Genomic DNA, 17,160 nt, shown 5'->3' with positions numbered 1-17,160 from the left:
CTGATTTAAACAACACATTTGTTGTTCATTCCAACACAGGAGCTGGAATGTTGTAATGTTTTAAGGATGGCTTGTTTCCAGTCCAGGCATTACTGCCCGAATGACTGTCATGGATCGAGGTGATCCAAATGTAAGTGCAGAAGAAGGTCTTTAATTTCCCTTAAGTACAGTGGCAGTGGATGTGGGTTGGAGATGCAGGCGACCATCTTCACTGACCACACCATCTGTGACGGAGGACTCATCTCTCCTGGTGTCCTGCGAGCAAACAATCATATTTTTTGGAACATGAACTTAATTGCTTTCTTAAAACATTTTTTTCTGCATTTGGTATAAAACAGACTCCAATTTACACAATCTCAGGCTCCCTCCCCACCAGAGAGGTGACATTCAATGTCCCAATTGTCAGTCTGGATAGCCCTGACCCCCACCCGACACACAATAATGCCATGAAAGCATCATTTTAAAAAGGGCTATGCAAACATGGCCAATAACTTTCATTCTAATGATGTGCAAAATGATTTGGGAACAAAACAAATTTTGCTGTTAGAAAACTTGCAGACTTCACTATATACAGTGTAGACCCTCTAAACTAAGTTTGGGGGATGTGATCTTTCAAGAAATGCAGACCAAACTGTTGTTGTTTGTTTACTTACACAGCATGTCTTGTAGAATTAACTGGAGTCACCAGCAACAGCATAGTGCAGTCATATCTCAAGTATAATAACAGAAGACAGGAAAAGATCAGTAAAGAAACAACTTCCCCAAACCAAAGCACAAATAAAACGATAAGTAAAACAGGCTGATCTAAAGTATGATTAAAGTTCAGCCTGATTAATATAAATGTCACTGACAGTTGCTAATATATTGGAAAACCGAAATACTTACCACTGAGTTGATGTCTTTCTGTCCAACAACAGGAGTGCTGATCCCGATCCTCAAAGACAGTAAGAAGCAAGCAGAGGGAGAAAAAGCAGAACAGTTTTCAGAAACTGATTTTATCCTTAATGGCTGTGCAATTATTGTAACATAGAGATTGCTTATGTTGTTAAATAAAGGCTAGATTTGACATTAATAGATGCCACAGATGTTCAAAAGCTGCCACAAAGCATGAAAAAAAAAATGGACGTCTCCGAAAACGTCAGAGCATTTTTGCAAATATGTGATGTCTTGATAAATCGAGCAGATATTTGAACTTTACACAGCTACATTCTCGCCTGAAAATATCTTAAAAGTTTATTTTGTGACCCAGAAAAAGTAATAAGTTTTTTAGCCGCGCTCCTCTGCCATTGCTGCGTTTACAAGTATGCACAGGCTCTAATGACCACCCTCCTCCTTTTCCCCAGACTACCCTTTCTGGGTCACAAAATAACCTTTTAAGATATTTTCAGGCGAGAATGTAGCTGTGTAATGCTCAAATTTCTACTTAATTTATAAAAATATCACATATTTGCAAAAGTGCTTCCACGTTTTCGGAGAGCTCTGTTATCCACCAGCGCAATAGCTGACCGGTGTTCCAGATCTACTGGCATTTAGATCAACTGGCGTTGGTCGAACAACAAGTTGATCTGGCTGTAGGCTGTGGCACTTGGCCAGAGGTGGCGCTGGTTGACTCGAGTCCATGTTAGTGCACAAAGTAAACCACTCGCTTTAGTTGTGAAGCAAAAACGCTGAATTTGGAGAAATAAAACGTGCGAGGGGAACGATAACGACGGCAAGAGTCTCCTGATCGTTTACTCTTGCTGTCCGGTGAACAACATCGGCGTGGTGTTAATTGTTTGCTGTTTTCGCGATCGCGTCGCGCATGAGGATATCACCAGGTAAACTCGCCACATTTTTAAATATTTTGTTGTTCAACAGCATCAAGACTGACGGAGTGTGTTTGAGATAACCTCACAAGTGTCACAGATGACACATTTGGCGTTTTTTTTGCTGGTTTGTAGGTAGCAGCTCCTGAAACACAAGACTGCCACACATCTGTTCGACCAGTTGATCTAAACGCCAGTAGATCTGGAACACCGCTCTGAGTGTCAGGTGAACTGAACTTCAGGTAAGAAGTTATGACCTGCAGTCTATCTGGGTCAGATATAAAGCAAGTTTAGGTGGAGTTTATTTTCGTTGTGCTGACTTTTTACAGTCAGTTACAATAACTTGTACTGCGTGAGCTAGCATGACGGAGTTTCTATACAGCTGTTCGGTTGCTATGATGTTACTGATAGTGAATTTTATTTTATTCACAAGGTTAGTTAGTAGAGTTGCCAACGGCTCCTTAAAAATGGAATGGTCCCTCTTTCAGAGAAAACATTACACGTTTTGTATTGAGCTGAGAAGAGACGCAGTTTGTCCCGTACTTTAGCTAGAATGGAAAAAGACACAAAGCTGGAGTTATTCTGTCTTTACGCTGCAGCTGCCTCTTCTTCTCTCATTCTCTCCCCCTCCCTCTCCTGTTTCTACTTCAATCATGAAACTGATCAATGATCAGCTGATCGGCTCTCTTGTTTATTCATCCCCCACTTTGCGCCAGAAACAGGAAGCCAGCGGATGTCCCGCTAAACAACAGCAGCACGTTTAAGCTTGATCAGCTGTTGTTAGAATTCATTTAATATTAATTTCTAGTATCAGCTGATGTTTGCTGGAGCCACAGCTGTAAAGCTGCTGGTCATGATGTCGGTTTGGTTATCTGGTGAGAGGGAAACATGAAGATGAAACCAGGAGATGTCCTTACTGAATCATCAGAGCCGAACAGGTGATGGAGAAACAGGTTTACCTTTTAGGTGACATGAATGAGTTGAAGGGAAGTTATGAACTGTTTCTGAGAGACAAATAACACCAGAATCCTTTTCTAAGTAGCTGACAGCTGATAGCTGTGCAGGGGCGGATCTAGCAAAGTGTTGCCAGGGGGCCAGGTAGGGCATTAACAGGGAGAGGTGGGCACAAAGAAATACTTTTCTTTCTTATTCTCATTTAAAATATCCAGCTTTTATTAAATAATTATCTGAATCTTGCGAACAAAGTTTTTATCTGACGTAAAATGTATGGAAATCATACATATACCAATAAGACTGTACATCACTGTCACAACAGCGTTTGTTTTCATTCAAAGGCTTTATGGCTTTAATACCTGGTGGGCCAGTCTGTAGTGAAAATGCCCAATTTTCTGTCCCAGTCCAGCCCTGCAGGTTAATACTGGCAGTGTCACCATGCCAGCTGACTGTATTTCATCATCAGCCAGTGTTGTTCTTTATACATCAATATTACCAAAGTTTACCATAAGGCAGCATAGAAAGTATTTACTTGCGTTCAGGTTTTATTCAAATGTTAGTCTTTTCATTTGTTTCCCCACTTTTTCCTGTTTCAAAATCAAACACCAGTTTGAGAGAAGATTATCTTCTTTTTTTAATAGGCATTGGTTTTGCATTGGCTAATTTGCCAATTGTATGTTAAAATGTTTATATTTTAATATTCAAAAATGTTTTTGCCCAAAACATATGTGCACTATATGTCAGTAAAAATATTATGCAAATATTGATGTCCTTGACTGCTGAATAAACACTGACTGATTGTATCTCTTGTACTTTATCAACACAGTATCTAAAAACTTTGCACCGTAGTGGTTAAAATCTCATTCTAATAAGAGTTAAAAGCACATTCGGTTATTAGGTTTATAGGGTTATTGAATTATGGTTAACGGTTGGTAGAATTGTTTTTAACATTATCTGCCAATTACATCTGCCACCCTTCTCCAAATCTGTGCCCCCACCTGCCCCCCCCCCCCCCCCCCCCCCCCAACAAAAATTTTCTAGACACGCCACTGCTCCATCCTGAGGCTATCTATGTGCATTGTTATGCTCATCAACTCAACCTGGTTTTGTGCAATACTTGCAAGGCTGTCCCAGAGGCTGTGGAGCTTTTCAGCTTGTTGGAGTTTGTGAATTGTTTCTTCAGCACCTCCCTAGTCAATCATCATAAGTTCATGGAGACTCAGGCAAAGCTTGGATTGACAAAAACTGAGCTTGTGCAACTTTCAAACACTTTGCGATCAATCAGTGCAGTTCTTGAGACATTGCCTGCCATTTTGGAGTGCCTATCTGCAATTGGATCCCCCATAGCTGTTGGTCTCAGAGTAAAGCTCTACAAGTTCTCAGCAGTCTATGCACTACTGATGTTTCAGTCGATTCTGTCTGTAACCGAAGGACTCCACAAATTCCTGCAGAAAGAGACTTTAGACTCAGAAGCTTTTATCTGCAAACAAGCTGTGTGCGACACACTTAAGGACAAACATCCATCCATCCATCCATCCATCTTCATCCGCTTTATCCGGGGCCGGGTCGTGGGGGCAGCAGCCTAAGCAGAGAAGCCCAGACCTCCCTCTTCCCAGCCACCTCCTCCAGCTCATCCGGGGGAACACCAAGGCGTTCCCAGGCCAGCCGAGAGATATAATCTCTCCAGCGTGTCCTGGGTCTGCCCCGGGGCCTCCTCCCGGTGGGACATGCCTGGAACACATCACCCAGGAGGCGCCCAGGGGGCATCCTTATCAGATGCCCAAACCACCTCAGCTGGCTCCTTTCGATGTGGAGCAGCAGCGGCTCTACTCTGAGCCCCTCCCGGATGGCCGAACTTCTCACCCTATCTCTAAGGGAGATGCCAGCCACCCTTCGGAGGAAGCTCATTTCCGCCGCTTGTATCCGCGATCTGGTCCTTTCGGTCACTACCCACAGCTCGTGGCCATAGGTGAGGGTAGGGACGTAGATCGACCGGTAAATTGAGAGCTTCGCTTTTACACTCAGCTCCCTCTTCACCACGACGGACCGGTGCAGCGTCTGCATTACTGCAGCTGCAGCCCCAATCCGTCTGTCGATCTCCGGCTCCCTTCTCCCATCACTCGCGAACAAGACCCCGAGATACTTGAACTCCTCCACTTGGGGCAGGACCTCATCCCCGACCCGGAGTGGGCACTCCACCCTTTTCTGGCTGAGAACCATGGCCTCAGATTTGGAGGTGCTGATCCTCATTCCCGCTGCTTCACACTCGGCTGCGAACCGCTCCAGTGCGAGCTGGAGGCCCTCACCCGATGAAGCCAACAGAACCACATCATCCGCAAAGATCAGAGATGAGATCCTGAGGCCACCAAAGCGAAAGCCCTCCGCCACTTGGCTGCGCCTAGAAATCCTGTCCATAACAATTATGAACAGAACCGGTGACAAAGGGCAGCCCTGGCGGAGCCCATCACCCACCGGGAACGAGTCCGACTTATTGCCGGCAATGCGAACCAAGCTCTTGCAACGGTTGTATAGGGATCGAATGGCCCGTAGCAATGGGCCAGACACCCCATACTCCCGCAACACCTCCCACGGGACACCCCGTGGGACACGGTCGAATGCCTTCTCCAAGTCCACAAAACACATGTAGACTGGTTGGGCAAACTCCCATGCACCCTCAAGTATCCTCGAGAGGATAAAGAGCTGGTCCAGTGTTCCGCGACCCGGACGAAAACCGCATTGTTCCTCCTGCATCAGAGGTTCGACTAGCGGACGAACTCTCCTTTCCAGCACCCTGGCATAGACTTTCGCGGGGAGGCTGAGGAGTGTGATCCCCCTGTAGTTGGAACACACCCTCCGGTCCCCCTTCTTAAAGATGGGGACCACCACCCCGGTCTGCCAATCCACGGGTACTGCCCCTGATCTCCACGCAACATTGCAGAGGCGTGTCAACCAGGACAGCCCTACAACGTCCAGAGCCTTCAGGAACTCGGGGCGGACCTCATCAACACCAGGGGCTCTGCCACCAAGGAGTTGTTTAACTGCCTCAGTGACCTCGCCCCCAGAAATTGGCGGGTCATTCCCCTCATCCCCAGACTCTGCTTCCTCCTTGGAAGACGCGTCAGTGGGATTAAGGAGGTCCTCGAAGTATTCCTTCCACCGCCTGACAATTTTCTCAGTCGACGTCAGCAGCGCTCCGCCAGCACTATACACAGTGCAGGTAGAGCACCGCTTTCCCCTCCTGAGACGCCTGACGGTTTGCCAGAACCTCTTCGAGGCAGTCCGAAAGTCTTTTTTCATGGCCTCTCCGAACTCCTCCCACACCCGAGTTTTTGCTTCAGCCACTGCCCGAGCCGCATTCCGCTTGGCCTGTCGATACCTGTCGGCTGCCTCCGGAGTCCCACTGGCTAACCAAGCCCGATAGGACTCCTTCTTCAGCCTGGTGGCTCCCTTCACCTCTGGTGTCCACCATTTGGCTCGGGGATTACCACCACGGCAGGCACCAACCACCTTGCGGCCGCAGCTCAATGCAGCAGCTTCGGCAATGGAGGCGCTGAACATGGTCCATTCGGACTCGATGTCCCCCGCCTCCCTCGGAATGCTGTTGAAGCTCTGCCGGAGGTGTGCGTTGAAGATCTCGCGGACTGGGGCCTCTGCTAGTCGTTCCCAGCACACCCTGACTACGCGTTTAGGTGCACCAGGTCTGTCCAGCGTCCTCCCCCGCCACCTGATCCAACTCACCACCAGGTGGTGATCAGTTGACAGCTCAGCCCCTCTCTTTACCCGAGTGTCCAGAACATATGGTCGCAGGTCTGGTGATACGATTATAAAATCGATCATCGACCTACGGCCTAGAGCTTCCTGGTGCCACGTGCACTTATGGACACTCTTATGTTCGAACAAGGTGTTCGTTATGGCCAAACTGTGATTAGCACAGAAGTCCAATAACAAAGCACCACTCGGGTTCAGATCAGGGAGGCTGTTCCTCCCAATCACGCCCCTCCAGGTCTCGCTGTCGTTACCCACGTGAGCATCGAAGTCTCCCAGCAGGACAACAGAGTCTCCAGGTGGAGCACCTTCCAGCACCCCCCCCAGGGACTCTAAGAAGGCTGGGTACTCCGAACTGCCACTCGGCGCATAAGCGCAGATGACAGTCAGGACCCGTTCCCCGACCCTAAGGCGCAGGGAACAAACCCTCTCGTCCACCGGGAAAAACCCCAACGTACTGGCAGCAAGCCGAGGGGATATTAGAATACCCACCCCAGCCCGCCGTCTCTCACCAGGGGCAACTCCAGACTGAGACAGAGTCCAGCCCTTCTCCAGGAGACTGGTTCCAGAGCCCAAGCCGTGCGTAGAGGTGAGCCCGACTATATCTAGCCGGTACCTCTCAACCTCACGCACTAACTCAGGCTCCTTCCCCACCAGAGAGGTGACATTCCATGTCCCTATTGCCAGTTTTGGCAGCCGGGGGTCAGTCCGCCAGGGCCTCCGCTCCTGGCCGCCACCCGGCACACAATGCACCCGACAAACACTCAGATGCATTTGCTACAGAGTTGTATGAGAAAACCAAGGCCCTGTGTAACACCCACAGTATCCCTGAACCAGGTGCCAAGACAAAAGGCTGCGTCAAACAATGGGTCAGAAAAGACTTCACAGTCTTGCAGTCATGTCTATTGAAAAAGACACGCTTCAGTATCTGAGTCACAACAGAGCGATTGACCGATTTGCCACTCTTAAAAACAGACGTCATTCTTTGATGCTTCCACCCACCAAGTAACTGGTGATTGCAGCCATAAAAATGATGTACTTCTTTATTTTCAGTTTTTTTCTTGTTATTGATGCAGCAAACACATTTCCTCTGTTTTCTTGTTGTACTGTATTATAAAACAGACTGAAATAAAACAATAGATCTATTGGTGGTCTAGGATGTTTAATCTGTCCAAAAAAGTAGGAAAGCAATTTCTCAGTCTTTGTTTTCTGTTTGTGAAATTTTGTGCATCTCTTGGGGGCTAAGCCCCCCCTGTCCTTAAAACCCAGTGATGCCCCTGGATCCAGCAATCTGCAATTTTCTGACTCCACTAAATCAAACCTATGTTTGATTAAGTGGAGTCAGTTGTTCCCATGCATCATACTGTAAGTGTGAGAATGAACTAAGATTAGAAAATGTCAAAATATAAAGTGTGATTTATTTTTATTCATCACAGCATCCTAAACTTTGCTGAACTTTTTAAAATATAAAATGAACTCACTGAGTGTTGACTGTCATAACTCAAGAAAAGTTAAACTGGGCTGAACCAGTTGAAACTAATTTTAACAGTTTAAACCAGTTAAACCAGTTTACCTGCGTCAGACTTCTTACTGCATGTTGTAACCAAACATACCACACCCTGCATCATTTGAATGGCTCTTGGTCACGCTATGAGAATATTTCTTTAGTGCCTCCCTTCACAGATGTGTCTGTATCAGGATGGGTCTAAACAACATGGTGTAAATGCAGTTGCTGGTGAGCCTCATTTCCTGTAGGAGGTGAAAAAGAGCAGAGATCTGTTTCCCTTCAGAGCACAGAGGTTGTTTCTGTTCAGAGGAAGTGAAACTGTCTGACAGTCACTGAGAGACGGTGAAACGGCACAGCACATGAATCAAATGGATCAAACAAAATTCTGCTGTTCAGTCTGTTTGGATCTACTGAAGGATCCGGTGACTATTCCCTGTGGACACAGCTACTGCATGAACTGTATTAAAAGCTTCTGGGATGGAGAGGAAAAGAAGAAAATCTACAGCTGCCCTCAGTGCAGACAGACTTTCACAGCGAGGCCTGTCCTGGAGAAAAGCACCATGTTAGCAGATTTAGTGGAGGAGCTGAAGAAGACTGGACTCCAAGCTGCTCCTGCTGATCACTGCTATGCTGGACCTGAAGATGTGGCCTGTGATGTCTGCACTGGAAGAAAAATGAAAGCCTTCAAGTCCTGTTTAGTCTGTTTGGCATCTTACTGTGAGAAACACCTTCACACTCATTATGATTCACCTCCGTTAAAGAAACACAAGCTGATGGAGCCCTCCAAGAAGCTCCAGGAGAACATCTGCTCTCGTCATGATGAGGTGATGAAGATGTTCTGCCGTACTGATCAGCAGAGTATCTGTTATCTCTGCTCTGTGGATGAACATAAAGGCCACGACACAGTCTCAGCTGCAGCAGAAAGGACTGAGAGGCAGAGAGAGCTGGAGGTGAGTCGACAAAACATCCAGCAGAGAATCCAGGACAGAGAGAAAGATGTGAAGCTGCTTCAACAGGAGGTGGAGGCCATCAATCAGTCTGCTGATCAAACAGTGGAGCACAGTGAGAAGATCTTCACTGAGCTGATCCATCTCATCCAGAAAAGAAGCTCTGATGTGAAGCAGCAGATCAGATCCCAGCAGGAAACTGAAGTGAGTCGAGTCAAAGAGCTTCAGGAGAAGCTGGAGCAGGAGATCACTGAGCTGAAGAGGAAAGATGCTGAGCTGAAGCAGCTCTCACACACAGAGGATCACATCCAGTTTCTACACAACTACCCCTCACTGTCAGCACTCAGTGATTCTACAGACTCATCCAGCATCAATATCCGTCCTCTGAGCTACTTTGAGGATGTGACAGCAGCTGTGTCAGAGGTCAGAGATAAACTACAGGACATTCTGAGAGAGGAATGGACAAACATCTCACTGACAGTCACTGAAGTGGATGTTTTACTGTCAGATCCACCAGAGCCAAAGACCAGAGCTGGATTCTTAAAATATTCACGTGAAATCACACTGGATCCAAACACAGCAAACAAAGAGCTGTTATTATCAGAGGGGAACAGAAAAGTAAAAGTAATGAAACAACAACAGTCTTATTCTGATCATCCAGACAGATTCACTGGACCGTGGCAGGTCCTGAGTAGAGAGAGTCTGACTGGATGTTGTTACTGGGAGGTGGAGTGGAGAGGGGGAGGAGTTGATGTAGCAGTCGCATACAAGAATATCAGCAGAAAAGGAGAGGGTATTGAATGTGTATTTGGACATAATGACAAATCTTGGTCATTAGATTGTGACAACAACAGTTACACATTTTGGTACAACAACATGCAAACTCGTGTCTCAGGTCCTCGTTCCTCCAGAGTAGGAGTGTACCTGGATCACAGAGCAGGTATTTTGTCCTTCTACAGCGTCTCTGAAACCATGACTCTCCTCCACAGAGTCCAGACCACATTCACTCAGCCGCTCTATGCTGGACTAACATTTTGGTTTAATTATGGAGACACTGCTAAGTTGATTAAAGTGAAATAGACTGAAGTCTTTCATATTGTGGGTTTAAATCTGTATTTTAGTTTCATTTTATTTTCTCTCCATCATTTCTGCACAGAGATCAGCTGTCAGTCAAACATTATGGGTGGTACCTCCACATCTTCTAGTTGTTCTCTTGATGTTTCTGAGTTTTTAAAGGAGATCTTTCCTGTGACTGTTTATGGAGGCTATCACTGCTCATCATCATTTTGATTTACTAAAATATTTCTCCACATGAAAATGTAAACTTCTCTATCCTCTAAATGTTTCTGGAATATTTGTATTGAAAAATGTCCACATTTCTCTTCATGAGTATGGCAGACCATGTGTGTGTGTTTGTGTTTGTTTTTGTCAAAATCATCAAACAAATGAGGAAAAACTGTGATTTTAATGAATGAATTCATATATTGTGTTGATGTTTTATTGTGTGAATAAACTGGAAGGTTTGACTATAAATCAAACTTTGAACAAAGTCTTTTCTTCTGTCTTCATTCCAGGATCTCACTCAAATCTGATGCAGAAAATATGAAACTAATCTGAGAGAATAACTGAAGCAGTTTTCCTCCTGAAGCATCACAAAGTTCAGAGTTCATGTTTAGAGCAGAAGATTCAGCAGTCGCTCTGTGACCTTTCAACTTTCTTCACTAAAACAGCTTCATTACAGAGAAACAAGTCACATTTTCTTCATGTTCTTAAGTCCTTTCAGATGTTTGTAATGGTCCTTGAATGCAGCATCAGTGTCGCAGGTTTAAAAGGTCACTTTCTGTTGTGTTCAAAGATTTCCTTCAGATATGGTCTTTAATCAGTAAAGCCAGTGATACAGCAGTGTCATTAGCTGTGTTATTGGCACCAGGCTGTGTTTATGTATGTATTTAATTCTGTCTGAGGATGTCTCCAGCATGAAATGATCATTTGCTCAGCTGCTGTGTCTCATCTCTTATCAGACATTGGTTGGAACAGAGTTTTGTTGCTGACCATCTGACAAGAGGGTGAAGAAAAGCTTCAGGCTTCATTTGGACACTACGTTGGACAGAAGTCTCCACAAAAATGACTCAGAAACACAAATATTATTAATGAAAGTCCAAATGTCAAAAAGGGGTCATACATGATCCTGAGAAATGTCCTTGAACATTTGAACATGAGTCAGAGGGTTGTCAGGTTTCTACACTGCATCGTGGCATCAAGCCTGAGATGTCTGTGTAAACAAGTATGGAGGACACAAATGCACAGACGCAGTCGAGCTGTTTACTGCTGATGAGGAAGGAAAATAGTCTGTTGGATATTAAAGCAGCATTTATTAGAGTAAGAACAGATACTTGTGTCCTTCATTTGATCCCCGTCAATTTACAGAAGACTTAAGGACCCTTTGACTTCTAACATACAGCTGCATGTTTACAATTTTATTATTGATTTATTTCTAGCAAAGCGAGACTTTACTGATTAAAGACATATAATCAGACATATTACTGTTACTTTCTGAAAAAGACTCACATAAAGCAGATTTATCACAAGCAAACATCAAGACACATCCTTCATGGCTTAAAGTTGCAGTGGGACTCTTTCGCCATCTGGTGGTTGTACAATTTTCTCTCGTCTCTTATTTGTTGTGTGTGATCAGAAAAATTCTGGAGAAGATGAGCCTGCAGGGGAAAGTCACCCCCTGCAGGCCAGAAGGAAATGAGATATCTTAAAAATACAAAGTATGTATGTGTGATATCAAGAAGATAATCCTTAAGAACACAAGTTAATAAATGCAATTACTAAGAGTTGTTGTGTTGTATTGATTTGCTTCCTGTCCTAATTCCCTCTCTCCCTGAGGACACTCCAGGGCCATCTATGCACACAAATCAGTTACAGGATCAAATGAATAATAGAAAATAAACAGAAATAGAAAATGTTCTTCTATAAATTTCAAAGAGATTTGTTTTACATATTTTATATAATATAGTAAATGTGCACGAATGACCAGCAATCATTCAGTCACTGCGACATTTCTGGGTCCATTTTAAAGTTGTCACGCTTTGGCGCTAGCGACGGGAAAAACACAGAAGTGAGTGCAGACTTTACTGAAGGCTAGAAGACTGTCCAATTTCACAGCAGCTCACTTCAGGCCTACCCGGCCTTCGAAGGATCCGCCCTATGTGGACCGGGTAGGTCGGGTCCTTCGAAGCATGCTACCCCTGAACTTGAACACAGCCCCAGAGAACATGACTGGGGAAACATGGATAACATGACAGGAAGAGGAACAGAAGGAAACATGAGGGAAGCAAGAACTCACAACAAAGACAATCACAGCCACACAGAGGGAGACACAGAGGGCAAAGACACAAGGGGGGAAATACTAACTAATACAAATCTAAACAGGGACAACCTCGGCACTAGAGAATCAACTTAACCAAAGACGACTTAAACATGAAACATAATACAAAATGACATCAAAACACAAGAAAACTGAAAACGCTGGGTCAATGATCCAGGATCGTGACAGGTTTGAGGCCTCAGTGTTGTCACTGCAGTAGATCAAGCAGTCAATATAATAATCCTCACATGTTTGTATAGTTGCATGTAGATCAAGTGTAAGCAAACCACAGGTTATTATTTATTTATTATTTGCTGCTACATATGTCATATTAGGTAAACTGACATAAGATTTGTTGCCAAGAAGCATTTTTACAACAAAGAAATAAATGACCAGACACAACTTTCCTTACATTTCATACAAAGTTTAGATGGTTTTCCATGTTTTTGTTTGTTTGTTTCAGAAATACTAGAACATGGATTCTCCTTTATTGAGCTATTTCACTGCTAGCTTCTAAATCCTCTCATCTCCAGAAACCCTGGATGGATGGATGTTAAGACATTATTACTTTATTGCAACAGCAGAGAGTCCAGCCAAACTGGTCATTTCATCAGAGCACATTTTTAACTTTGAGTTGTGCCTCAGTGGTTGTTTGTTTTGGGGAACTGAGCAGCAGTTAGCCTGGGAAATAGCTAGCAACACTAGATTTAAGGAGATAGCAGCATAACTAAAGGCTGGTTTAGCATCACTGCCCTTTTTATTTAAAAATAAAGTTTTATATCCAATGTTAAAAGTGGCGTTTGGCCTCAATTATTGTCTCTGGACCTGAACTCCACATAAGACTGAATGATGAATAAATCAACATAACACTGGATGAGAGAAAATAAGGCATGCACCCTGGCAAAATCAAAACACAATGAAAGTGAAAAAAGTGAAAATGAAAAGTGTTGGTTGTTTGTAAATGATGTCGTACTTGCATAGGTCCTGTCTACTCACAGCACTTTCTGCTCCATGTCTCATGTACCCAGTCACACACGTTCATGCAGCACTTCTATCTGTGCCTGAGGGCTTTAGCCAACATTCACACACGCTGATGGACTTGGGGTTCAGTGTCTTGTCCAAGGATACTTTGGCATGTGGACTGGAGGAAACTGTGGACCAATCCACTGACCCTGTGACTGGTACCAATTGTACCACCTGAACCACAGCTGGAACAAGATTAAAGCTGCTTAATAAAAGAAAACAGCAAGAGCAAAGAGATAAAGAACACTTGGGAAAGTCCGAATAGAGAAACATGTGTTCACTGCTTGAGCCACAATCTACTAGCTAACCTGAGTGAAGGAAAAGATTTGTCACGATTAACCAGCCTCTAAAGTTGGCAGCTCCTTGTAATGAATCATTTGACATTTCCATTTACTGCCAGTCTTTAGTGACTGAAACACTAACATGTGAAATTGGCTGTCAGAATTCACAGTTATGTTCTGCAGCAGATTTTAATCCAACTTTATGCAGCCTGGCGGGTGTTCATCGGCCTTCCTGGTGATTTAATTGGCCAGCACCTTAGCGTGCAAGGTGAATACAGCATGAATCACACAGGCTGCCATAAACAAAGTTACGCCCAAGACACATATTTGAAATTAAAATCAGCTGAGGACCTCGGTGCTGCTGCAGACACACCTCCACACCACGTTATACACCTGAACACCACGTTATACACCTGAACACCACGTTATACACCTGAACACCACAGGGCTCATCAAACCTGTCACGATGAGCCAGACGACTGAAAATATGTTGTCTTTCTTTCTGGAGTTTAATTTTTACTTAGAGATTGATGTTCTTTAAGTAAGTTTAAAAGTATTTAAGAGATTTTTTTATCAATTCAATTCAGTTTTATTGATATTGCACCAAATCACAACTACAGTTGCCTCAATGCCTTTTCTATTGTAAAGTAAAGAACCTACAATAATACAGAAAACAGAGAAAACCCCAACAATCATATGACCTTTATGAGCAAGTGCTTTGGTGACAGCGCTGCTGGGTTTTAACTGATAATAATACAGTGAGCCTATAAAAAGGTGTCTGTCTCTGTCATTTCCCATAAATGACTCTTTTTATCTTTAATCTCTTTTTTGTGCTACAATCAGAAAGCGGTAAAATATACTTAATAAAGTATAAATAACTTTTTTCATGCAGCTGTACTTAAAGTAAAAAAGAAAAGAACGTGACCCAGTTTGTCACTTTCTCAATAAAACTTTATCACTGAGTATTAAAAGTTTTGAGGCAGAAGTTGAGGAGACTTTTGCACATCCCCATGCTGCTGCTGTGAACGCTTCATTTTATCAGATGTAGCTTTAACATGACCGTGCCTCTGCAGACAGCTGCAGCTCAACCTCTGCAGGTTTATGGAAAATAAAGGCGTTTACGGCAACAGTCGCTTTAGATCGCGCCTGTCGCATCCAACAAAAAGTCAGCGCCTTTAGCTACAATTAAAGGAAATTTAATCCATCAGCAGGCTTTTGAGAAGCAGCTCAGAGCAGATGAGAAATGTACCGTAGCTGGTCACCTGCTCAGTTTTATGAAAGAAATCTTCAGTCTTTCAGTTCCTGCTGAGGACTCCAGAGGTATAAACATCTGGTTTTTCCTGGAGCTCAAAGAGTTTGTCAGAGTCAGAAGCCACAGACTACAGACGAGCTCTTTTCTCCTCCAGTCCTATCAGCACATCTCCAGTTTAAAGCTTATACATGAAAATGGAAAGTATTTACTTAAATCCACCTGCTCTGTCAAACTCAGTTCATTCAGTAAAAACAAAAACATCAGAATAACTCAAATGATTATGAGATGAATCAGTTAATTTACAGCCAGAAAATTAATCTGCTTCAATTTTAATGACTGAGTTTATTGTTTGATTAGTTTTGAATAGTTTTTCTCTATTTCTGCTTCCTCAAATCTAAATCCTGCAGATTTTCTTTAGTGCTTTGCTTCATTGTGCATGTTGGAGTGTGTACTGCACTGAAGGCTGGATGAAACAGATCAGTTCCTTAGACCAGCCGGTGAAGCGATTAACTGAGAAAATAAAGAGCAGATTAACCAAATAAGACTTTCCTATAAGGCGACATTCTTTTTGAGCTGCAGGGGCCTAAAATTATCTGCAAGGTATTTTTTTAGATTGGCTGGAGGAATTTGTAATGAATTAATTAATTAATATTTGTAATTAATTTCTATTTATATCAAGCATTTTTTCTATTAATACAATATAATCACTTCAGTTATGTCTTAATTTTTGCAAAAAATCTTTTAAAATGTATTAAATTGTACCTGCACATGTTGTATAGCAATATAATTTTTTCTGATAAAGGCGATGATTATTCCTCATTTATTATATTTAGATCCCTTATAACAAAGGTTTCAAACATAAAGCTCGGGGCCAGAATCAGCCTCCAGAAACTGGAAAATGTGAAATTCATAGAATTTTAACATTTATCACTAATAATAACAATTTTAGGTTTTCTTGACATTTTAAAGAATCCCCCTTTAGTTGCTATTCATACTACACCAAAGTCATTAGGTGACAGTTAAACAATTAAAGTTCCTGTTTTTTTTTCCACTAAATTTGTAATTTATTTCTTTGTCTTTTTTTTATAGTGGAATCATTGAAAAATAGGAGATTATTTTTAAGTTAATGAAAGACTTTATATTTTATAATTACAGGACAGTCTGGGGAATCAACTTAAAGATCTTTTCTGTAATTTTACACATTAATCGTGCAGCTTCACATGTCCGGCCCACTTATGATCATAGTTACCTGTAAGTGGCCCACAGTGTAAAATGAGTTTGTCTTATAGATTCTGTGACATGATTAGTAATACTCAGTAACATCCATCAACCTCGGGTTTCACTGGGCAAAAGGCAGCGTTCACCCTGCACAGGGTTAACACACAGTGACAGAATAGAAAAGAAACAATAGAATAGAAAATATTTGACACAGAGCACTATGGTTACTGGTTTTGTCTCACCTTCCTTGACTGAAAATAGGAGGCCTGGTGCTCTGGCTCTGCAGGGATGACATGAAACATTGAACAGACTGCACCCCGGCAGCTTTGGAAACTCCTGTTTTGGATGGTTTGACACATGAAGAAGAAGCTTCTGCATGCATGGACACTGGAGGCACCAGCCTGAGGTTTGATAACACAAGACCATCATTCTGCCCTAGAAACAGGAAGATAATCTGGAAGAAAAATATGTTTACCTCACAGATGTCTGTGCAGGTTCTCAGTCATCCAGCTCATGGTAGTCTAAGGAGCTGCTTAGGTTTACCTCACATGTGAGATCATGTGCCTTGGAGAGCATTATGGACAGGAAAGTTTCAGGTCCATGAGGTGAGCATATTCTGGATGTGCAGAGATCACCTTATGCAAGTAGAGCACAAACCTGCATGTGACTGCTGCCTGATGTTACCTCATCCTTAAGTATTAAAGGATGGACATAAACTTCCTGTCAGAAATGACTGAAGGTCCTGTGGGAAGTTTTCATCAATAAGTACAGTATATGTATAGTAGAGGTGGGAATCACCATACACCCCACGATACGATATTATTGTGATTTTTTAAAATATATTTTTGCAATATTCTGAGTATTGCAATAAGATATTTTGTGATTTATCACATATTTTTTCTACTGCAGATTTTGTCCATAAAGGTAAACTTTATCAATATTCATTTTATCTAATAATAAAGTCTCACACTCAGTCTTTCTCTCATGTCAGTCAGTTTTATTGCTGACAAAGTAAACGGTTTGTATAACAGT

At 43.1% G+C, this 17,160-nt stretch overlaps 1 protein-coding gene across 1 annotated transcript; it reads left to right on the top strand.

Annotated features, from left to right (window-relative positions):
* The first annotated feature begins 8,363 nt into the window (after window positions 1–8,363).
* LOC148097551 (E3 ubiquitin/ISG15 ligase TRIM25-like) lies at window positions 8,364–11,693 on the top strand. The gene is made up of 2 exons (XM_087832430.1): window positions 8,364–9,093; window positions 11,674–11,693. The coding sequence occupies exons 1-2, from the start codon at window positions 8,391–8,393 to the stop codon at window positions 11,691–11,693; spliced, it is 723 nt and encodes a 240-aa protein (XP_087688556.1). The 5' UTR covers window positions 8,364–8,390.
* Window positions 11,694–17,160: the final 5,467 nt, after the last annotated feature.

Source organism: Neolamprologus brichardi, chromosome 18 (assembly GCF_056152115.1).
Source record: "Neolamprologus brichardi isolate AB-2024 chromosome 18, ASM5615211v1, whole genome shotgun sequence".
Taxonomy (NCBI): Eukaryota; Metazoa; Chordata; class Actinopteri; order Cichliformes; family Cichlidae; genus Neolamprologus; species Neolamprologus brichardi.
This window is presented reverse-complemented; position numbering and strand designations above follow the sequence as displayed.

Bases quoted from the DNA above. Each gene is read 5' to 3' on its own strand.
- LOC148097551 (XM_087832430.1), top strand. From the start codon at position 8,391: ATGAATCAAATGGATCAAACAAAATTCTGCTGTTCAGTCTGTTTGGAT. The intron at 9,094-11,673 runs GTGAGAAGATCT...GTGTGTGATCAG, and splicing joins TGATCAAACAGTGGAGCACA to AAAAATTCTGGAGAAGATGA.